The sequence below is a fragment of the Euleptes europaea genome, chromosome 15, assembly GCF_029931775.1.
Source record: "Euleptes europaea isolate rEulEur1 chromosome 15, rEulEur1.hap1, whole genome shotgun sequence".
In the NCBI taxonomy this organism is placed as follows: domain Eukaryota; kingdom Metazoa; phylum Chordata; class Lepidosauria; order Squamata; family Sphaerodactylidae; genus Euleptes; species Euleptes europaea.
The window spans coordinates 37,770,793-37,795,542 of NC_079326.1; the positions used below are offsets into that span (position 1 = coordinate 37,770,793).

Consider the following 24,750-nt stretch of genomic DNA (forward strand, 5'->3'; position numbering starts at 1 on the left):
TTGGTTCTGCTTGTACCTGGCTGCCAACAGTCTTGTAAGGCAGGGGCCCACCTGGAAGTTTCCCTGTCACTTAAATGGCCGGCCCGCCCCTGCGTCCTTCAGAACATTCTGAAAGAATTTTCCCTAAGATCTTGAGTGTCTGGAAAAGTTGAAGGCAGCAACAAAAGAGGGAGATCCAACGTAAGATGGATGGACTCTATAAAGGAAGCCATGGCCCTCAGTTTGCAAGACTTGAGCAAGGCTGTTAATGATAGGATGTTTTGGAGTAAATGAATTCATTGGGTCACCATGTCGGAAGCAACTTAATAGCATTTCCACAGAAGATCTTGAGTGCTGAGTTAGATCTACCTTTGATAAAGTACTAAAAAAAATTAGTTTCACAAGAAAAGTCAAAGTTCTTGATGTATTTGCTGTTGTGGGAAAAAATTAGTTCCATAATGTTCACTGGCTGCTGAACAACTGCACAAAAACTCCCAGCCTTGATATTTTTGTCTTACCTCCAGTCAATAGCCAAGCCATTCGGCCAACCAAGTGTTGTGTTCACGATTGATAAAGCATGGGATCCATCACTCCAAGCTCTCATGATCTTAGCAGGGCGGAACCAGTCTGTCCAGAATATATACCTGAAAATGAAAGCAAAATGTGAAGAAAGTATAAATTAATATCATTTTTTTTTTAGTTTTGCCCTTGGAACTGACTCTCTGTGTAAACCAACCAACCCTGCCAATCCAAATAACCAAGATTTAAGACTTATGCCTGTGGGCAACATTATTCTCCTTGTCAGATACCTGACAAAGGGAGCTTTGACTCTCAAAAGCTCATAACCCCAAAATCTTGTTGGTCTCTATGGTGCTACTGGACTCAAACCTAGGTCTTCATTACTAAGACTCAAGCCAAATTACACAGCATAAGTCAATGCAGTCAATAGGATGGGATCATGAGATGGGTAATGAGATCTGCACAGACTTTGAATGCCAAGGCAATGAAATTGTTATCTATTTCACAACAATCCTCTATCTTCTGCTGTCTTGCTTCTCCGGAACTCCCAACCTCCCAACATCTGTCCCTCCCTTTACAATGTCTAAACAGCATTTGAAAATGTACCTCCTCTCCCAAATATCTGCCTCTCCTTTTCTTTCTTTCTCTCCTCCTGTTGTCTTCTTTCCATTCACCTTACCATCTTATCTCTTTTTAAAAGCGCAAGCCTCCAGCTGGTTTTGTCCTTTTCAATGTAACCATTGTACAGTTTTTGAGTCACAGTTCACTTTATTATTGGGGGGGTTATTTCTCCACAAGAAAACATCAAGTCTAGCCTGGTTCTCAGAACTGAAAATTATATGCAAGCTAACGGCACGCTCTAACACTCCTCAAATAGAGCTATTTAGACAGATAACACTGCACAGATAACAGTATCGCCTACGCTGTAAGTGTTTTCAGTCATCGTCGTTCCTCTCCACCAGAAAAGAAGGGAACAAATACTTCTTTTTTTAAACAATTCCTTTCATGTTGCTTCTGTACCACCTTGTGTTTTGCTCTAGTGCTGGAACTGGAGCCAGGACAATAGGAAAAACCTGATGGTTTCATAAAAGGCAACACTTTAGACTGCAAAAGAGGCTATTGTGTGTGTGTAAAGTGCCGTCAAGTCACAGCCGACTTATGGCGACCCCTTTTTGGGGGTTTTCATGGCAAGAGACTAACAGAGGTGGTTTGCCAGTGCCTTCCACTGCACAGCAACCCTGGTATTCCTTGGTGGTCTCCCATCCAAATACTGACCAGGGCTGACCCTGCTTAGCTTCTGAGATCTGATGAGATCAGGCTAGCCTGGGCATTAGGAAGTATATATAAAATATAAAATCAGTACAGAGTTGGGGGAGGAAGTATAAGATTGTATCCAATCTGCACATTTAAAAATAGAAGGTGGTGCATCCCTCTTGGGAGTGTACCAGCAGATGAATTCAGCATTCGAAAACCCTCCTCGAACAACGGGTAACTGCATTTAAGGCAAGCTATGCTAGAAATCTTCTCGCTAACAGACTAGCTTTCCATGCAGTTTGAGATGGGGGAGCAGTAAAAACAAACAATGCCCTACCTGCACTATATTATGATGGTGCTACACAATGGTTCTAGCTTGTGATATTTTTGAATGTGTCATTCAGACTTACCCAATAACAGGATGGACAACTATTGAACGAGGGTTATTCAAATTCTGGACAATGGCTCGTCTTGATTTATCAGCCACCCTCATCACACTAATGCTCCTATATCGAGGGTCTGTCCAGTAGAGATTCTTTGAGACCCAATCGAAAGCTAAGTCTTCAACTCCTTCCACGCGATTAGCTGCAAGGATTTCTCTGCCTAGGATTTAGGAAAAATATAAAAAATAATGGAAAATGAACTAGGGTGCTCATAAGGCACCTTTTAAAAATTACTTTTCCTTTTGTGTAGTTCTTAACGTGTCCACTGAACTTTTTCCCCTCTGTATTTCCAACGTGAGGGACCTGAGTGATTGAAGGGCTGTCATATAGAGGAGGGTGCCAAGTTGTTTTCTGTTGCCCCAGAAGGTCGGACCAGAACCAATGGGTTGAAATTAAATCAAAAGAGTTTCCATCTAGACATTAGGAAGAATTTTTTAACAGTTAGAGCGGTTCCTCGGTGGAACAGACTTCCTCGGAAGGTGGTAAGTGCTTCTTCCCTGGAGGTTTTCAAGACGAGGTTAGATGGCCATCTGTCAGCAATGCTGATTCTATGACCTTAGGCAGTTCATGAGAGAGAGGGCATCTTGGCCATCTTCTGGGCATGGAGTAGGGGTCACTGGGGGTTTGGGGGGGGAGGTAGTTGTGAATTTCCTGCATTGTGCAGGGCTGGACTAGAGGACCCTGGTGGACCCTTCCAACTCTATGATTCTATGATTTCCATTCAATATAGAAAGAGACAGAACTGGATCCTTTGCACAACTGTGAAATGTTATATAGACACAATTACCTATTTTTTCCCTTATTTCAAGATATTGAGACTGACAGACCAAGAACTCAAAACTGGGAGATGTGCATCTCACCTGTCCCATCTGTCTTCTGTTTATAAATGATGTCTTTAGTAGTGTCCGAAAAAAAGATGGTGTCCTCCTGTGCACAGAAGTCAATTCCAATAAAGTAAGAAGGGCTCCCTGTGATAGGAATGATGACATCTTCCTGGGAGGAGAGATTGAACGGGATCCCGCGTATGGCTAGCTGGGATGAAAAGAGCAGAAACTGTTGCACAGCTGGAAGAGAAAAGAACAAAGGTAGAATTTATCTGTTCAGCGGACGTTTATCCTGCTCGTCTTCTAAGGCAGGACTTCTTAAACTTTTTCCACTCACGATCCCTTTTTGCCCGAGAAATGTTTACGCGACCCAGGGTGTACGTGTGTGTGTGTAAAGTGACGTCAAGTCGCAGCTGACTTACGGCGACCCCTTTTGAGGTTTTCATGGCAAGAGACTGACAGAGGCCAGTGCCTTCCACTGCACAGCAACCTGGTATTCCTTGGTGGTCACCCATCCAAATACTAACCAGGGCCGACACTGCTTAGCTTCTGAGATCTGACGAGATCAGGCTAGCCTAGGCCATCCAGGTCAGGGCCAGGGTATATAGGTATATAAAATATGTATACAAATCAAACATTTACTAATAAATCATAAAGAAATTTATCTTAAAATTTAAAAAAATTCACAACCCCCACATTCAGTTACTCGACCCACACATTCAGTTACGCGACCCCAAAGAAGCTTTGTTCTAAGGTACTCAGGGTGGCTCACATGGTTCTCTGCTGCCTATTTTACCTTCACAACAGACCCATAAGGTAAGTTAGGCTCAGAAAGAATAACTGGCCCTTGTTCAGCCACCAAGTGAGCTTCACGGCCCCAATCCTAGTTCACAACTCTAGCTGCTGTAACTACAGGGGATCTCAGTGAGCTTTCTGTTACTGATAAATCTGAAACAATTGCCTTTTTTCATTTTTAATTTAATCTAGAGAAAACAACTGTGCATGCCACAAAAATTTATATGGGAAAGAAGACAGACTGCATTAACAATCAAAGGGGGAATCAGATGTGAAGAATTACATTAAGGCGTATAATGTATAGGAGCGTAACAAAGGCCAAGAAAATTAGGAGTGTAACCCAGCCAAGAAAATTTACTTCCTATAGCAGACAATAGAACCAAATGCATATTGATATCCTCCTGAAACTAATGAGACTCAATGTTCAGTTGTGTGTTTAAAGCTAACCAGTGTGGTGTAGTGGTTAAGAGCGGTGGTTTGGAGCGGTGGACTCTAATCTGGAGAACCGGGTTTGATTCCCCACTCCTCCACTTGAACAGCAGATGCTAATCTGGTGAACCAGATTGGTTTCCCCACTCCCCCACATGAAGCCAGCTGGGTGATCTTGGGCTAGTCACATCTCTCTTAGAACTCTCTAAGCCCCACCCACCTCACAGGGTGTCTGCTGTGGGGAGGGGAAAGGAAGGTGATTGTAAGCCGGTTTGATTCTTCCTTTAGTGGTAGAGAAAATAGGCATGTAAAAAAACAAACTCGTCTTCTTCTAACAAATTTCCTTGGGACTGAGGCACAGCTGACTTTCTCTGGATTGGGCGCACTGTCTATAATGTCTCCCACTCGAGATGGTGTATGAGATCTGACAACTATTGCTTAAACAACTCCCTCCTTTCCTCCAAGCACAGGATAGTGGACATGTTTCACTCCTCCATTTTATCCCCACAGCAGCTCTGTGAATTAGGCTGATATGACTTATCCACAGTTACCAGGTGAGCTACGCAAGAATTTCAAATCTGGTCTCTCGAGTCTCAATCAGACACTCTAATGGCTATACCTCACTGACTCTCATTAACCAATGAGAGAGTTGGTGGGGGGGAATTGTTCACCTAGTCATCTCTAGAGAGCCAGGGTGGTATAGTGGTTAAGGCGTTGGACTAGGATCTGGGAAACCCCGGTTCAAATCCCCACTCTGCCATGGAAACTTGCTGGGTGACCTTCGGCCAGTCACACACTCTCAGCCTTGACCCTGGAAAGCACTTGCATGGGAGACCTCCAAGGAATACCAGGGGCATGATGTGGGGGCAGACAACCCTTCTCTGAACGTCTCTTGCCTTGAAACTAGAAGTCAGCCAGAAGTCAGCTGTGACTTGATGGTTAAGAAAAAAAGACTCATCTCTACTGAAATCTCCTAAAATATCATCTATGAAAACTAGCATTAGCAGTGCAATCCTAAACCAAATTACACCCTTCAATGGACTTTGAAGAGTGTAACTCTGTTTAGGACCTGTAAAAATGCATCCGCTTCTGGTAATTCTGAACATTTTTATAACATATGACCAAGGTAACTTCTCAATTAAAGTTTTAAAAAGCCACAAATGCTACTTTTTAAAAAAGTACTACTTTTATGGGAACTTGAGCTAAAGAGTTTGACACATGTAAACTAATAAACCCAATCTAGATGCGAATTCTGTGATCCCTGTTATTTCCATTGGACCAATGCATAAATTATATGGCACTGAGGACCATTTCAAACTGTATGTATCAGATATATTTCCAGAGTTTTAACTGTTAGCCTCACAGTGAATATTATAGGATCTGAAAGGAGGAGACACATCTGCAAATACAGGAGACACACATGCTCTAACAGGCTACACATCTGTGTCTTCCTTCCAAACGTCAGTTTTCTGAGAATGTCATGTGATATACATATTGCCCCCACCCGGTGGTAAGATACAGTAGTTTCATTCACACTTTGCGACTTCTCATAATGATGTGAAGCCATTCTGAGGCTTCCATTTACTGAAGCTGGGTAGAAAAGGTAGCTACGCAATCAACCATGGAAGACCTATTAAAAGTCAATACACGTCCTTACCAATGCAACGCCGGCCATCTGGGTGCAAGTCAAAGCCAAGCATGCATTTGCAACGGTAGCCAAGACCATCGTTATCTGTTTTGTGGCTGAGGACGCAGATCTGTTCGCATCCCCCATTTTCATTACTGCAGGGGTTCCTTACTGAAAAGCAATACCAGTTGTAAAATTATCATGCATTATCACTTTGCTGTTGTTTTATTTCACCAGTATTTTTTCCTAAATGCATACAGATCCAAGGGCCATTTGACTCCACTCATGCCAGATTCGGAATGCCTTCTAGAAAACACTATTTTTCAACTTTCAGTAAAATCATTTGATACAGATTGTAGGTAGCAATCCAAATAAATGCCCCCAAACAAAAAGATTTGTAATGCCTTGTATTAGAACCAACCAAAATACCACAGAATAGCATGCTTACTTTCAAGTTCTGCAGAACTCTTCAAGTTGGATGTCAGAATAAACAGTGCAGGGGGAAAGAGAGCAATGTCTTAGACTGCATAGTTAAAGCTTCTTGTCCCCACCTTGTGTAGAATGTGGCACAGCCATGATGATATTAGGTTGTGCTAGACTGGGGCTTGGGTCAAGTGGCACATGAGCTTTCTAGGATGCTCTCAGCCTCCTTTTAGGAGGCCTATGTCTTCCATGCGGTCCTAGAAAAATGTTTGATCAACTACTGGATTTTATATTTTCATCAATGGAGGCTGCTATTATCTCCTTCATCCGAGAAGGCTATGGTACAACTGATAGCACGCAGCACCACCTTTTCTAACCAAGCCTGCAGCACAACCCACAAGACACAGACAAGTAGCCTTGACATCATGGCCTGAAACATCTGTGTCAGCCAGCTTGGTGTCGTGGTTAAGAGTGGTGGACTCTACTCCGGAGAACCAGGTTTGATCCCCCGCTCCTCCACATGAGTGGCGGATTCTAATCTGGTGAACCAGGTTGGTTTCTCCACTCCCACACAAGAAGTCAGCTGGGAGACCTTGGGCTAGTCACAGTTCTCTTCAAGCTCTCTCAGCCTCACCTACCTCACAAGGTGTCTGTTGTGGGGAGAAGAAAGGAAGGAGATTGTAAGCCGGTTTGATTCTCCTTAAAAGGTAGAGAAAATCCGCACATAAAAACCAACTGTTCTTCTATCTCTCATCCCCTAATTTTTATTTTTTAACATCCAGTTTGATTAAGAATTCTAGAGAACCCTTACATGGCTTTTGTTTCTGGATTAAAACCACTCTCAAAATAATCTGAGTACAGCAAAAGATATTTGGTAAATTACACACGTAGGCTTTTGGTTTAAAATGAACTTTTTGTTTTCAAACTACGTTCTGTATTTGCATCACATTCTCAGTTCTGCTCTCCACCAAAAACAACAGGATTTAAAACTGCTTCATTTGGGCTTGGATCCTGGCTATGTTTCATTACACAGATATTACAGATAAGTCTTACATTCATGTAGAACACATTCATCCATTCTGATCCAACTAAAACTAATAGGGTTTCTGAACTTTTAAGAGTAGCTACCGCATTTCACAAAGGTAGAAGCACTTCATTAATATAAACCAGCAATACTCATTCAGTAGCTTGGGAGCCACATATGGCTCTTTAATATGCCACCTGTGGCTCTTCTGAGCACCATCTCCCCAGTGTGGCATGTGACTCATGTTTCAGGAAAGTGGGTGAGGCCCGTGCTCATCGGGGCTTGCGGTCATCAGGTGGTTCCCACCTTGATGGTAAGCTACAAGCCTTCCTGAGGTACAGGCCTCATGAAGTATATGTGGCTCTTTTGGGTGATGGTAATTATGAACAGAGAGCCCCGTGGCGCAGAGTGGTAAGCTGCAGTTCTGCAGTCCAAGCTCTGCTCACGACCTGAGTTTGATCCCAACGGAAGTGGGTTTCAGATAGCCGGCTCAAGGATGACTCAGCCTTCCATCCTTCCAAGGTCGGTAAAATGAGTACCCAGCTTGCTAGGGGTAAAATGTAGACGAAGGGGGAAGGCAATGGCAAGCCACCCCATAAACATAGTCTCCCTAGTAAATGTCGGGATGTGACGTCACCCCATGGGTCAGGAATGACCTGGTGCTTTCACAGGTGACTACCTTTACCTTAATTATGAACATGGGTCTTCATGAGCTGCAGAGTGAATACCACTGACATAAATGTCCTTTTAATCCTAATTTTCAATATATTTTTCAAAGACCAGCCAAAATCTCATGTGAAAGGGTGGATCTCATGCCTGTAGCCATGTACAAGGATCGCCCAAAAAGCTCATGGGTATCACAGCTTTAACAGTACAGATTACCCAGGAGGGACAGAAGGAATGTCTGGCCCAGTCCATGCTTGTTCATTCACAGTGTAGTGCTCACAACTTAGGAAAACTATCAATAGGATATGTGATCTCACCTACCGCAAGTTTAAAGAGGATTATATCCACTGGCTCTCTCGGTTGACTTACCATGAGGCTGCCTCAGAGCGTGATAAACTGTCACTCCATATGGACGTAGCGACGACTGATAAATAACTTGTGGATTAGATTCAGCAAATTTATTAGCCTTCAACACCGCCATCTTTGTCCAGTCAGTAAAATATACACTGTGTTCAAAAAGGCTTATTCCATAGGGATGTGGGATCAGCGATCCTCCGTGAGCGATCGTTCTCCTGTTCAAAAGATTTAAAAAATTGTTGTTTTATGGTTCTATAGGCCTACAAAATCTCTGTTCCTTGTTGCCTTTGAAACGGAGGACTTTTCTCCACCAGGTTTTTGCTGCAGCTAAGAAGCATCATCCCCCCTTCCTTACACATTATAGCATCATTTGCCAGCAATTGCTCTCTCATTTGTTTTCAGAGTTTTTCCTGTGTTTTTTCAGATTAGTACAAAGGTGGTCTGGAATAAAAAGGAAAAACTTCAAGAAAAACTAAGAAACCAATGACTGGCAGATGATACTGTGTATAAGGGAGGGGAAAACCTGGTGCAGTTAAGAAACCTAGCGGAGGAAAGTCCAGAGACCACATAAAATTTTATTTATTTATTTAAATTTCTATCCTGCCCTTCCCCAACCATGGTCGGGCTTGGGGCAGCTTACAACCAATACAAACAACAACATGCACAGTCAATGAAACAATCATCTTAATACACATAAATTACTATTTAAAATTTCTCATAAAATCCACAAGTCCCACACAATCAGATCCAGAGGCAAGAAGGAAACATATTTAAACCATCAGTCAGGAGAGAAAGGCGGGTGGGGCAGATGAGCCAGGCTTAACTACATAGTAAGCAGGAACAGGGAGGTCAGTTTTGATTCAAACCATTGCGGCCCTCTGCGGCTGCCCTATAGGATTCTATACCAATGTGTACACTGACCATCTCAGAAAGAAAATCAAGTAAGGAGCAAAAAGAGAGAGAAAAAAAATTGGCAATGCAAAGAGAGGTGCCAAGAAGAAAACAGTGTCGGGATTGCACAGGTCTCTGCAATCCTAAATACGCTTACTTAGGAGTTAAAAGGTAAAAAAAGTAAAGGTCCCCTGTGCAAGCACCGGGTCATTCCTGACCCATGGGGTGACGTCACATCCCGACGTTTACTAGGCAGACTTTGTTTGCGGGGTAGCTTGCCAGTGCCTTCCCCAGTCATCTTCCCTTTACCCCCAGCAAGCTGGGTCCTCATTTTACCGACCTCGGAAGGATGGAAGGCTGAGTCAACCTTGAGCCGGCTACCTGAAACCGACTTCCGTCGGGATCGAACTCAGGTCGTGAGCAGAGCTTGGACTGCAGTACTGCAGCTTACCACTCTGCGCCACGGGGCTCTACTTAGGAGTTTAGATCCATTAAATGGGGGTCCTTGGTAATTGTGCACAGGGCCGATTTGGGGTGGGGAATTAATTTTGTAACCCTCATCTTAACTGCGGTATTCTTAATGAAACAACAGTACCTCACAGAAGAAGTGTAACTGTAATATATCAGCTTCCAGACATAAAGGGATATTTGTTTGTGCTATTCTAACAAGCTGCCTATGCTGTGTTTTCTTGTTTTTACAGGAGAAAATGAGAACCCTTTCAAAAAAAAAAAATGCTCGCTGAAAATAACGCTACATAATAAGTCATAGGGCTTTTATCTTAAGAGAAAAAGAGAAAAAAAGATTATTCCAACTGTTTGCATTCCTGGTTTACTAAAAGGCCTTGAAAAGTACAGATTACAAGGCAGAGCAAAGATATCAGAATCACATTAAAAAGATGTTTTCTGCTGCAAAGGAAAACAGAAAAGTGAGCAGGAAGCAGACAGAAGGTGCCAAGTCCCAGCAACTATGTAGAGGTGGTCCCATTGCAGGGTACAATATTTGCAGCACAGATACCCTTTTCCTACCAAACATACATGCAACAGAAATATTCCCTTCTCCTGTAAGTAATATATGGAATGACACATGCAGCAGGTATGTCCTTCTACTCTTCCGCTAATAATGTGACCTGCTATTGTACCCAGACATTAAGCAGTTCATGAGACTGTTCATTGCATATTCACACAATTTGGAGTGTGTTGTTCTTAACCCTGCAGTCTAGTTCCATTGCATTGTATAATATTATTTTTGTTCCCATTACTTTAAATTGTAAGATAGTGTCCTTATTGAGTGGTCTTTAATTGTGTAATCTGCCTTTTAATTGTACTATACTGTCCTTATTGCAGTTTTTTATAAACTGTAATCCACCTTGGGTCCTGGTGAAAAAGGCAGACTATAAATCAAGTAAATAAAGTAATAATTGCACAGTCTGCCTTTTAATTGTAATATGCTGTCCTCATGACATTGTTCTTAAGCATGTAATTTGCATTGGGTCTCAGTAAGAAAGGCAGACCATAAATGAAGTAAATCAAATAATGGTAAGAAATAATCTAGACATAGTACCGGTAGGTAAAATGTGAAAAATCATAACAAAATTTCAAAAATTTACCACTGAAGAACAGTTTTCTGCAGACTAAATGAAAATCCACACTGCAGCACAACAATACACAAACTCATTTTTAAAAGTTTTTTTTTAAATCTGAGCAAACTACAGACTGTCAAAGAAACAAATCAATGGGTTATAGATCAAATCAAGCCTGACCCTAGAAGCTAAAATGAGTAAACTGAGGTTGTCGTACTTTGGTCACTAAGAGAAGACAAGAGTCACTGGAAAATATAGTCATGCTAGGAAAAGTTGAGGGCAGCAGGAAAAGAGGAAGACCCAACAAGAGATGGATTGACTCAATAAAGGAAGCCACAGCCCTCAATTTGCAAGATCTGAGCAAGGCTGTCAAAGATAGGACATTTTGGAGGACTATAGGGTCGCCACGAGTCGGAAGCGACTTGACGGCACTTAACACACACACAAACTACAGAACAATTAAACAGATTGTAAAATGTACGAATGAATACTTCTTAGCACCTTTGCAACCCATCGTAAGTCACAGTTTCGATGTAATCAAATCGGCTATCCACCCAGTAAACTCTCTTTGATATAATATCTAAGGTTATCCCAGCCGGCCAGCCTAATTTTGTTTTAACCAAGTCTAGACGGTTTGTTCCATCCATGAAGGCTCTTTCCACTTTAGGATCGCCAGAAAGACTATCCCAATCTGAGAAAAATAAATAACTATAAAAGAGAAAACAAACACAAAAATTATTCTATTAAATATCTTTACAGACATAATATTTTTTTCAAATTGTTCATCATTTAAAGTCAACATCTCTACACATTTTAAAATCAGTTATCTACACAATTCTAACCTCATAAATGTGATTTAGTCCAACTGGACTTACAGATACATGACAGTATATAAATTGCTTACTTAGAATTTCACCCAGCAGGGAATATCTATAAGGCTTATATAAACACTGTGTCCACCTTGGAAATTATCACCATTTTTTACACGATCTGCTGCCCATCCTTGATGTCATGTTCAAGGAACGATTCTGCCCTTGGCAAGTAAGAAATTTCCAAGACACAGAGAATATGAAAGAACAATTCATGTCCTGCACCCTCAATCAGATAATGCTTCAAATGGTGGTTGCTGCAGAGCAGCTGGCTGGGTAAGATAACATATACACAGTTTCATCGCATGGATTCCCTAAAGCAATCAGAAGATCTCTACGGTGTTTTCATGCGGACCCGATGCCTCTGCCATACATGTGGGCTTAATATACAATGAAACCCCAGCAACGACAAATAGACCCCAAATCTATTCCAAGAGCAGGTGATTAATATAAGGCAAGCTGTTGCATCAAAGGCAATCAGCTGAGTTGCAGGCTATATCTACTAAGGCAGAAAAGCAAGTATCAAATGAAATGTCCGGTTCATTTGACAACTCTGTATCCATGCCAATGGGTAAGAACTAGGCTCTGAACCTTTGTAAAAATAAAAATACCCCTTGAATCAAGATATAACTGCAAGACACTATCTCCATTTTCATATTCAGGGCCATTTGTCCCTGGATCCGGACCTGCAGAAAGTTTAAAGCAGCTGCCAACCCTCACTACAGCTTTATTTTACACCTATATTAAGGAGTTGCAAATGCGTCTCTCCTCTAAATTTGACAAAGAAAAAAGTCTAGACCCAAACTCAGTCCTGTTGCTCCTGAGATCAATGTCAGCAGAAATGAACACAGAAAGATAAAGATAACAGACCCCAGTGCCTCAAAGGGAAAGACCCAGTTATATGTTTATGACCTGGCTTGTGAGTAAAAGGGATTCTGTTTTAACCAGTGGTATTACTCACCCAACAGTAGGATCTACAGCAACTCCTCTAGGGTTTCCCAAACTTTCTGCAATAAGTGTTACACGATTGGTTCCATCTAAATTGACCATGTCGATTCTGTTGACACTCGTCTCCACTATGTACAGCTTATTGTTAATCCAGTCCACAGCAAGATTTTCAGGTGTGTCAACTGAAACATTTAAAACTTCACGCATATCAGAGCCATCAATGGCAACTGAAAAAACCTGGAAATAAAATTTGAATTAGAAGGATGGGATCTTTGGATATTCATATGGTATCTCAATGTTAAGAAATTTATGCACAAAATTTCTGTTATCTTTAGGAAAAACATTTGCTTGAATGTAATGTTCCCAATCTCTTAACCTTAGTTAAGTGATATGGAACATGCCATGGGCTTCACATTCTTCCCTCTCCTTTTTTCCATACTCCTGCGCTAATTCTCAGTTTCCTTTCAAGCTTTGCTTTAACCATAACCCAGCATTGCAGTTCAGCATTACTCATGACTTCCCCCTTTACCCAGAGTACGGTTTTTGTAAACTCTGGTTGAGACGGAATCTGTCTACCATTAACCATGGTTGGAAGCTGTGATTAAAGCAAAACATGGAAGAAGCTGAGGAATTGGTTCAGTAAATAAGAAGAAGAGAGAATGTACAAAGCCCACTGCATGCTCCCAAACACCTAGATCCTGAAGGGTCTTGGGGGTGGGGGGGGGAGATGAAATAATCAAACCTTAGCTTCAAGGTCCCCCAAATGTGTGGGGAGGGGAAGCATTTGTTTTAATCTAAAAGCAGATGTAATTAAATTAAGAAGACCTTGAAAACTAAACTGGTTGATAGTATCACTAGTTGGCTACCTTGGTTTAATTGAACTTCCTTAACCACAGGAAAGCTTTCACCCTCGCCAGATGCCAGGTCCTACCATCGGCGGAATAGGAAGGAAGATATAAGAAGGTCCCTATAGCAGAAAGGTTCCTATAGCAGCCCTTGTGGGTCAGGCGATACTGAAACCTCAGAACACATTCTGATTTGTTGTTTGTTCTACCAGGAAGTCTGCACAAGGTTTATTTCTCCTCTGTTTAACAATTTCTTGCTGGTCATTGACCATATTAAGAAAGTTCAATTAAATTTATCAAATTTAATTTATTTACAGTTCTATCCATTGTGAACCATTATTTAGTTGCATTGATTATGGTAGGTAAGAACTGCCCCAGCCATTACTTTAAAGACTGTGTACATGCCCCCGCCCCGGTCTTAGTGATAACAGAGGCCACTGAGCGGGTGTTCCCCAAAGAAATAAGTTTTTTTTCCTCTCTCATGCAATCTTAACAGACCTTATTATTGCACTTCCCATAAGTTCCCGTAAACAGCGCTTAATTCACCAACATACCCCAAAGACTCAAATTTAGCCTTGATATTTCGGTGCTGAGACTTGTTTAATGAAACGTTTGTAACTTTCCCCAAAGAGAGGTTTTAAGTCTAGATTTCTACCCATGGCTTCTGTGTAAATTTCTGGCACACCACTCTGGCAGGCCACACAAGCACCAACAGTGCAGTCTTCACCACGACTCACAAGGCAGAAACAAGATCTGTTATGGTAGGATACCTTGCCCCCGTAATCCTGAAGAGAACTCAGAGTGCCATACAAGTTAATAAGCAGAGAGGAAACTCACCCCTCACCCCACAGAGCAACAGCAAAGAGATTCAAAGATTAAAACCAAGAAATGAACAAAATATTGGCACATCGTACATAACGCTGTCAATATTGCTTACCCAGTGCTCAATTATCTGTAATATACTTTATCTGATTTTTATCTTCTTGGAGAACACAGAACTTTCACATTTGAAACGATCAAATGTCAAGAAATTACAAAGAGAAATACATCCAGGTTTGAAAGAATGTCTACAATTTCTCTTAATTAGGTTTTTGGACTCCATTTCCAATAATATCCAGAGTTGCTCAAGAGAGTGCCATATAATGACATGCTTTGTTTGATGTATTACATGTAAGAGCATAGCTTGCAAAATGTGGTAATTATCGCAAGACCATCTCAAAGTTCGCTTTTGTTGGAAAACAAAGAAAGGCCATGCATCTGTTCACAGAAACGAAAGGTTATCAACACATCCTTGCTCTTGGATCCTTCTACTTCCAAAAATGCCATTTTGCTTGACTTACTTTATCTTGCACTGTATCGGTCCAAAATACCCTACGCAGCCGAAAGTGGAAGTCCACGCCAACAGCCACTCCACGATTCCGAGACTGTACCAGGGTTCGAAAGCTCCTTCCATGAACGTCTCCAACCAGCAAATCTCGGCCGTTGGAAAAAATAACTGAAGCAAATCCCGCTGAAAGTACAGAAGACACAGATATAATGTCTGCTAGACCCTAAAGAGAGTTAACAAGTGATTTGGTGTGTTTCTGTTGACCCCAGCTGCCGAGGTTTTGGAGGGCCTGCAATCAAATGATGGTTAGCCAGATGGAATTCACAGCTTATAAACAGGATGTCCAGTAGGGAACAGATAGTTAACTGTGCATGACAAAACTATGAAATATAAAAATATACCTTCTGCATAAACCGTTTAAAATCTAGTTTTAGGTTTTGGGTGGGGCCTGGACCGAGAACACGCGGAGGCCCCCTCTATTCTTACCACCAGGCCCCCTGCTCACGCCTCCCTTCTAACCCACCAATCCATGCAGCTTCCCACCCGCCTGCACGGCCTTCTGCCATGTGATGGCGATTGGATGTGAGGGCGATCTGGCTGCGACATCTGTCACCTCATTGATCGCCAGGGTTGATTCGGCTGATCTGGCTGGCTAGGCGGGTGTCCCCTACCTCCCTCGCCGCTCCATGTGCGTCCCTCCCAAAGCTGTGAGATCGGTGGAAGAGGACGACCATCCCAGATAGACGGAGTGCCATCTACTCATGAGCCCTCACACTCCCTTTTCCCAACTCCCTTTTCCTGTTCACTTCAATGGCGGTGTTACAATCATACTTCAGTCTCGCACGTCAAAGTCAACGATGCTTAGAAGTGCTTAACTCAGGGCAGATTTTGCTTAGTATCACAATCAACTAGTGTAAAGTTATACCATCCCCTTTAAGCAAACCAAAAGAAGTTAGTTTGACAGGAAAACCAGGGGACATGTACTGGCTTGGATCCTAGGGCGCCAATCAATTCGTACTGCAGCAGTTCCTCCTCCGACAGATCGGCTTTTCCATTTGGGGTGGACGAGAAGGCAATTTTTGCCGATACTGCCCCTCACCCCACTCCCACCCCACCCCACTTTAAAGTCCCAACTTGCCCCTTACACTGTACCTTCAGGAGGTGAAAAAGTCCACATGGGGAGGGGGCAGGGCAATGGCCTTTCCTAGTGTGACTCTGCTTGTGTTTTTTTAGGATCTGAGCAACAATTGGCTGAAACCAAAAAGATGAGGGGAAAAGGCATTGACAACAGAACTCTGGGAGGCACTGCAGAGTTTTAAGCACGCCTGCATTATACTCAAGGGCATTCTATTCATCGCAAGCATATAATTGGCTTTCTTTTTAAGCGGCTGCAGTTTGACAAGATAATGTGAGCTTTTAAAGTATCGCTGGAGGAAAATTCAGCTTCTGGAGCGTCTGACTTACATGAGGTATTGGCTCGGCAGTGGCGGTGATGCTCGAGGACATATCCTTCTGTGCAGTGACACTGATGGTGACCGACACGATCTTCGCATCCTTGGTCACAGACACCCCACATCTTGCAATCGTCAAAGTCTGGGGAAGAATGGAAAGGGTTGCAAACATTACTGGACACACGTATCCCATGGGAATGAATCATTTTCCATCGTGCAGAGTCCTGGCTGATACTGGTTTTCTTTTTGAAAAGCCAAACAAAAACTTTACTTTTCTTCTCTATAAGACACCATTTGCAAAATCCTTCCTTCTTTCTTGCTCCAAAAAGTTCTTCATATGTATTCACAGATGGGGGGGTGGGGCTACACTGGCTGATTGTACAGTAAGGAAAAAAACTTAAGACTAATTAGAATCTTCCCAGAGCCCTTGTGACACACTGGGAAAGAAATCTAAATAAATTTTATCTCCATGCTATTCAAGAGCTTACCCAATCCAATCCTGGGCATGAAGACTGCTTATTTCACGAAATAAAAACATGGCAAGTCTATGCTAAACAGAGTTGCTTGGTCTGACTTGTGTGATTTATGAAAAGTGCCTTTCTTCCAGTGTCAGAGGCCATAACGCAAATAGCTGCAAGATAATCCTGAGCATCTTGTCTAACTGGAATGGATGTGTCTAATCAACTCTCTAAATTATTATGAGTATTTTTATCACAAGGACAAAAAACAAATTTGTGGGTAGTTGCAACCATCTGAAAGCAAAGCAAATAGCCTAACAGCTTGTCTTCAGACATCAGACTGTCTCTAACGCTCTCATCCAAAGGCTCGGAGCAGCCAGAAGATTACCGACGCTAATTTGGACTCGGCTTTTGGCATTAGCAGATTAAACGCCTTCACCTCAGTAAACATAAGGCCAACGGAAACTGGATCACTTTGCAGGCAAGTTACTTTTCCGTTGCTCTCTAGCTATGGCAAACAAAAAGAGCAAACCAGCACAGAGATGATAAACCTGTCTGGGTTATACCACATCAGACTGCAAATGGGGGCTCATGTAGCTGAGCGCTCCTCTAAAACAAAACACTCTGAACATAGAATGCTCATGTCAGGGAGAAGATCCTTTTCCCCTGGCACCATGGTTGCACTCGGGACATCATGAACAAACTGCAGTTTGATTCGAGTCCAGTAGCACCTTAAAGATCAAGAAGATTTCCCAGGTATAATCTTTCAAGAGTCAAAGCTCCCTTCTGAAATTGGAGCTTGTTCACAGTGGACACGCTGGGCTTCTGCACACCATCCTCCCCCCTCCTTGCACGGCGTGCCAAGATTGAAGATGCCATGTATTTAATCAAAATCCATTTTTCTATTATGTCCAAATGCGGTGCCTTAACAAACTGAAGTGTCTGTTTCTTGGTGGGAGGGGTTCTTACAGTACCATCTTAAGAACCCTATTCCTAGGAATATGCCCCACTGAACAGACCTGAGTAGGATTCTGAGGAGACCTACTTAGGATTGCTCTCCTACATACGTTTACTGGGAAGCAACTATCTTCAATTTGTTAAGACACCTCCATTCAGCATTAGTGGAAGACTTTTGTCTTCAATCTCAGTGTGCCACGTTGGGGGTGGGAGGGTTTTGCAAATCATAAACAAACTCCTGATTGTTTGTGGTGTCTGAATCCAGCTTAAGAGTGCTTGAATTTTTTTGCGGATGAAAAATTCAACTCCCTGGAAAAAATAACTTCTAACGCTGTCATTCAAAAAACAAAAACTTCATTGTTGTACATTATCAGCCTAACTACAAATGAAGAGCAGTTCAAGGAATGAAAGATGTCTCCTTTGTTGTTTCAGTGAGCGACTCTGGATCTCAAGTCTCCTCCACCAAAACAAAAGTTCTACTGCATCCCAAAGTTCAGCTTCACAGCATTCACACTGAACAGAAATTTGCCCCACCAGGATTGGCCCTTCTGTCAAAGTTTCAAAGTACAATTACAGGAATTCTTGACCTGATAATGGTACACATGAAAACAATGTGAAAACTCTAAAATAAAACTATAAAACATATAGAATTTTAAACCTAAACATAAGCATGCATTCTCTGACAACTGGAACATTTTTCCTTAATACCCATGGATGAAAACCTTTTGTATACTTTAGAACTGTGGTTCCCAAACTTTTCGGGCCACCACCCCCTTGGTTCCACAAACTCAACCCCAGCGCCCCCTACCCTATCCTAGAAAAAGCATTATTCAAAATAGGGGTTTGCATGACGCACTAAAGAAGATAAGGACAATAAAATTTCAAAACACTAACAATTAATTGCACATCTATCCAAAATCAAATTAAAACTTTTTAGTTGAAATTTATTTAACAAAATTGATGATCCAGTGATACCAGCTCTCCAAAGTCTGGAAAAAAATTCTGATAGTTTCCACCAAATTTGCCAGCATGATGCCAGAGCTTGATCTATTGTAAATAAGTGAACAACACAGTTGAAGGAGCCCACCTCTAGCGCCCCTCTGCTGCCCCCTTACCTCTTAGTGCCCCCCCTAGGTAATCCCATCGCCCCTAGGGGGTGGTTCTGCCCACTTTGGGAACCTCTGCTTTAGAAGATGCAAAGTTCCTAAGTTTAATATCCTTGACAATTGCAGGGAAAGAAGTTTAGAGCCCAGCAAACGTATATCCCAATGTTCTCCACTTACCAATGCAGGTACGACTGTCATTGATGCTGATTACATATCCTGCAGGGCAATAGCATGCCCCTCCAGAAGGGGAAGAGTGACAACGGTACTGGCAACTCAAGACCGCACAGCGAGATATGTCTACAAAAAGAATACACAGCTTGAATCCTACCAGGGTGGAACGGCTACGGTTTTGATCAAAGGACTGGGATACACAATTATGGTTTCAGCCAACATTACTGTACTAATGTGAAGTCCAAACACACAATCACCGTGACAGTACGAAGCTTACAATCGGGCAACCTCAATGTACAGGCAATGTCAAGACATCACTGGAAAATCAGGCAACTTTGCATCATGAGTCTTACAGCAGCTCAGCCAACAGATATGACCATCAGTGTTGGTTCAAGCTACTTTTTCATCCCAAACAAAGTATACTCATTGCTTCTTCCTGTGACACCCCCAGCCAGGTCCAAGCTGAGCCTCTCTGGCATTGCCTTGGGGGACAACTGGGACCCATCTAGTGACAATCCCTATTGCCTCCTGAACCACTAATCTCTGGGAATGAGTGAGTCACCCTCCTCACTGTGCCACCCTACCCTCGAGACAACAGCCAGTTTCAAGAACTGCAGCGTAATGCTAACCATTCTACTGAAGTCAACGGGTTTAAGGGTGTGTGTGTTTAGAACTGCACTGTTAAGCACAGAAACTGGGAGTATGATGGTCCAGATAAACATATTGGCCAATGCACTTTACTACTCATTAACACATCTTGAAATACCTAGAACTATTTTTAAAAGAAGATTCTCCATTTCTAAACACGTATGGGAAAACAATTACAAAATCAGCCACCGTTCATGCAAGTTCAACAACACTTGGCCGCTACTGTTGTGACAATCATCTGGTTTATTCTTGCCATGATTAAAAAGTGCTTTTTCCTGTTTTCAACGCTGTGATCTCAAAGGCACTTAAGAGTGGCCCACATGGCCATTCCAGTGTTCCATACTCACTGCAGTGTCTGCCCGCTGTTATGTTTGTTTCATCTTCTCCACCAGGACAGTCTGGAGTCCCATCACAGAATTTACCCACTGGGATACATTGCCCTGATACAGGGCAGGCCCATTCACCTGGGTAGCAATCACGATGATCACTTTCTACAAGAACAGAACAAAATTCACTGAGCGCCATTCTCAAACAGTATTTAATTAACTCCAATTATAGAATACAGCTATGACAGATTATAGCGGGCAGCTTAAATTTCTCTGCCTCTCCTTGCTCCTTCAAAAGACATTTGGGAAAAAATCTCATCTTCTATCTCATATAGTATGCAAAGGCGATGCTGGCTTTGCCAAGAGGTGCATGAACACATGAAGCTGCCTCATACTGAATCAGACCCTTGGTCCATCAAAGTCAATATTGTCTACTCTGACTGGCAGTGGATCTCCATGGTCTCAGGATGAAGTCTTTCACATCACCTACTTGCCTAGTCCCTTTAACTGGAGATGCCGGGGATTGAACCTGGGACCTTCTGCATGCCAAGCAATGCTCTACTACTGAGCCACAGTCCCTCCCAATGCATATTCAGTCCAATCAAAGTTCCTTAATGAGTGTAGCTTTATGCTTGGATATGTTTCCAAGCACAAATCAATCACATTCATACCCTATATTTTAAGCTATAAACTTAAGTATCTTTGAGAGCAATCCTAAGCACATCTGCTCAGAATCCTACTTGGGTCTATTCAATGGGGCTTAAAACCAGGAAAGTGTTAGTAAGATTGCAAAGTTGACATTTTAAAAATGTAATGTTGTAAGTGTCCCTGTTTCCTCTGGAAAGAAACAAAAGAGTATTGCTAGCCTGATCTCATCAGATCTCAGAAGCCAACCAGTGAGGATGACATGAAGGATGAAAGTACAATATTGAAAGCAGTTCTGGGTGCTCACTTGGGAGAAAAGAAGAAGAGGAGTTGGTTTTTATATGCTGACTTTCTCTACCACTTAAGGAAGAAACAAACCAGCTTACAATCACCTTCCCTTCCCCACAACAGACACCTTGTGAGGTAGGTGGGGCTGAGAGAGTTCTGAGAGAACTTGTGACTCAGCAGACTTCATGTGGAGGAATGGGGAAACAAACCCGGTTCACCAGATTAGAGTCCGCTGCTCTTAACCACTATACCACACTGGCTAAAAGCTTCACTAGAAGGATTAATAAGATCTTATTTGCAGCTTATGACATTTTATTCTTTACCACATCCAATCTCATCAGTATTATCTTCGCAGTCATCGTCTCCATCACAGATCCAGCTCTGATGAATGCAGCGACCACTTGGGCATGTGAAGAAATTCCCTTTGCAGGATGCATATGCTGAGGAAGAGGAAAAACACATGCGCCTATTACCAAAGTCACGATGCCAACTTTTTAGCTCTCTTTCAGCCCTCAACACCTGAACATGGGAACAGAACTACTTGACACTGATGGGACCTGCATTCCCTTATTAAGGCTTATTAACATGGAGATGCTCATGTTTCCTCATCTAGGAACATTCAGGTTCACAGCAACAATGTTCAGTGTGCCTACCAGTTCGAAATGTTCCATGTGCAAATTAACTCTGCCTCAATATGGGTAAAAGACACATGTCCCCTAATATTTTAACATAGTAGGGAAAGGTCAGCTGAGACCCCTACCCAAGAAAGTGACTAGCTTGGAATGGTCCCCAACCGCTCGAACCAAGAAATAGTTCACTGGTTTTGGGGGCTAGTGGGATATTATAGTAAGTTCATACCCCACTTCATGTCTAGAGCAAGCCCCCTCACCAACCGCCTACGAAAGGAGGAACCAAACGTAATTCGGTGGACCGCAACCTGGGTCGCCTTGGTCCAGAACCTCTGGAGCACCCTAAGAGCCCAATCCTGCGGAATCGCAACTTTAGCCTGTTTTCCCTGTTTAACAGCTACTGAAGCTTGGCCGTCATGTTCATTGGCAGTATTTCCAAGATGGTTGACCATTGTGTGTAAGCGGCTAATAGAAACTCATACACAACAGATCTTAAAAGTGCTTTCCAGTGCCTATGACAGGTAACTAACATTCAAAGTTTTAAATGCTTGGCCAAAAGGGGGGGGGAGCAAGAAAGCAAGTAGAGCTACTGAAGGTAAGCTGTCCTGGTATTCTAGGACAGTTGAGGAGTGGACCGAAAAGCAGAGAAAGAAACCCAAGTGGAAGCCACCATACTGCAAGAGTGTTCATCGGTCCTGTCGCCACAGTCGTCGTCGTGGTCACAGACAAAGGCTCGAGGGATACATTCTCCATTCCCACACTGAAACTGGGTGTTGGAGCAGCCATGCGCTGAAAAGAAGGAATAAGAACCTGAGCATGTTCTGGAAACAAAATTCCACCCATCAGCTGATGAACGGGTAGCATCCGTTCTGGGGAGTGGAAAAGCAGTACTTACTGCAGTTGGTCTCATCAGAACCATCTCTGCAGTCCACTCTGCCGTCGCAATGTTGGCTTGCATTAAAGCATGCTCCATTGGAACAAGACAGCTGATCACACGTGGGATACTCTACAAGGAGAAAAGGTATTTCTTCTAAAGTGCCAGGAAGACAAACAATACATGGCATCATCTTACTTGATTTGGCATCATTACAGTTACGTTTGAACGAAAAAAACACCACCAGGCTAAAGAATGGAACAATACATAATGAAATAAACAAGAAACATACACGAAGTACTACAATGTATAGCAATCTATATAGTGTCTAGGCACACATGTAAACAAACATTACAGTCCAAACTCACATGGGGGTAAATAAGAAACCCAACAAAATATGAAGAGTACTGGTAGTCAGGTAAGTGTGGATGCTGAACAATGATCTAAAGTGGATCAAAAAGGTCCAAAAGAGAACAAAGAAGGAGACCGTCGTTCCGGATACAGATCAGGAGTCCCTTTCCGCCATAGGCTTCATCAGTCATTTGATCTCAGAAGAGTCTGTGCATAGTATTCAGTTCTTTCATAGGACATTTAAGTCTCTTGCCATATTAGACTCAAAGCATCGCACTTAGAGTAATATTACGGACTCCCAATCTGTATCTGGAACGACCGTCTCCTTCTTTACTGCTTTATGAAAACAATGAAATTCCTATTCTCAAATCAGTCTTTCATCAGTTTCTTCACTACACTTTTGGACTGTCAAGCCATCAATTGATCTTTCTGCAGTAAATGCTTATAAGTATCTGTGACACAGGTAACAGATCATTTGAAGAATAATCCTGTCAAAGCACTGTTATATTTAAGTCACTGTTGTTGTTGCCTACATAATCCTGCTCTACTCGCTACTGAAGCTTCCTTCCCTTCAAACCTTCAATCCTAGCTCATCTCATAACTGATATGGGCTGTGATCAAAGACATACCCTTTGGGCTTAAATGCTGCTGAAATCAAGGGGGCTTGAGTAAGCAATTTGTCCCACTGAATTCATCAAGATCCAGGCATAACTAACTTTCTCTGGGTCAGAGTCATAGATTTCTTACTCTATGCCAGTTTATTACCTGCAATCCAGCAGCTCCAGTCCAGTACACATGCAGTACTATGTGACAACATGGTGTGCCCCTTCTCCACTGTACACATACCGTATATACTCGCGTATAAGCCGAGTTTTTCAGACCAAAAGAAGGGCTGAAAAAGCCGGCCTCGGCTTATACACGGGTCAATACGGGAGGGGAGGGGGGAGCAGGGAGGAGGGAGGAGGGAGGGGGCAACTTACCGCCGCCGCCATCGCCGCCGCCACCGTTGCCTGGCCCATGCGGCTTCCCCCGGCCAGGAGCGCCCTGTGAGGGCCTTCTGCGGCCGCTGCAAGGCCGTGCGGCCACCGCCACCAGGCGCGCCCGGCTGCCCCCACCCTGGAAGGGCCGGGGGAAGCCTGCAACCGGGCGCGCCTGGCTCCCCCCGCCCTGGAAGGGCTGGGGGAAGCCTGCTGCGGCCTCTAGAAGGCCGCGCGGCCACCGCCGCCGGGCGCACCTGGCTCCCCCTGCCCTGGAAGGGCCGGGGGAAGCCTGCTGCGGCCTCTAGAAGGCCGCGCGGCCGCTGCCGCCGGGCGCGCCTGGCTCCCCCCGCCCTGGAAGCCCGCCGCCGCCACCACCGCCTTTGCCGGGAGCCCTGTCAGGTAAGCCTGCGGGGGGGGGGGTTATAAGCCGACCCTCGGCTTATACGCGGGTGCCTAATTTTTCCCCATTTTTGGGGAGAAATTAGGCACCTCGGCTTATACGCAGGTCGGCTTATACATGGGTATATATGGTATTCACTAATGTGAATGGGGCAAACTCTACTCGCATAGAGGCTAATGGCCACAATGCAGAGAAAATTAGCCATGTCTCATTGTATTAAGTTAGCTGCATAGCTGATTTAATGAGAATAAAATGCTGCTAACTTTCTGTGGTACGTGTGTACCAAAGAGCCTTGTAGAAGGTTAAACTGGGCCATAATTCGCCTCCAGCTTAGATATTTGATAGGATTTGTATTTGTCTTCCAGGTTTCCATTCATTACTTTCCTGAGCCTTTTATTCCAGTGTAATGCAGGATTTAGGGCCCAGCTCCAACCTCACACACACACAATGAGACAGGTAGTAGGTTCTAAATTTGCTACCACCATATTTTAACTGCATATCATCCATGAGCACAGTACAGTGTAAATCTTTCATTAGGAAAGAGAGAGATATTCCAATATTTTTCAGACAGGTAACAGATTATTATTCTAGATGTTGCTTTAGCTAAGACAGATGTCACAACAAGGTAGACAGCATAAAAGCTCTCTAAATATAGTTAAGGTAAAT

At 43.1% G+C, this 24,750-nt stretch overlaps 1 protein-coding gene across 1 annotated transcript in view; it reads right to left on the reverse strand.

Annotated features, from left to right (window-relative positions):
* The window catches only part of LRP2 (LDL receptor related protein 2), a 181,593-nt gene that overhangs the window by 109,175 nt on the left and 47,668 nt on the right, over positions 1-24,750 (reverse strand). Inside the window, exons 5-18 of the mRNA XM_056861187.1 lie at positions 22,375-22,485; positions 22,155-22,268; positions 21,174-21,290; positions 19,939-20,082; positions 18,950-19,069; positions 16,265-16,393; positions 14,814-14,983; positions 12,642-12,865; positions 11,313-11,519; positions 8,353-8,555; positions 5,901-6,041; positions 3,056-3,259; positions 2,163-2,355; positions 498-623 (exon numbers count right to left, since the gene is read on the reverse strand). Coding sequence (XP_056717165.1) covers positions 498-623; positions 2,163-2,355; positions 3,056-3,259; positions 5,901-6,041; positions 8,353-8,555; positions 11,313-11,519; positions 12,642-12,865; positions 14,814-14,983; positions 16,265-16,393; positions 18,950-19,069; positions 19,939-20,082; positions 21,174-21,290; positions 22,155-22,268; positions 22,375-22,485 — 2,203 coding nt within the window. The remainder of the gene's footprint in view (positions 1-497; positions 624-2,162; positions 2,356-3,055; positions 3,260-5,900; positions 6,042-8,352; positions 8,556-11,312; positions 11,520-12,641; positions 12,866-14,813; positions 14,984-16,264; positions 16,394-18,949; positions 19,070-19,938; positions 20,083-21,173; positions 21,291-22,154; positions 22,269-22,374; positions 22,486-24,750) is intronic.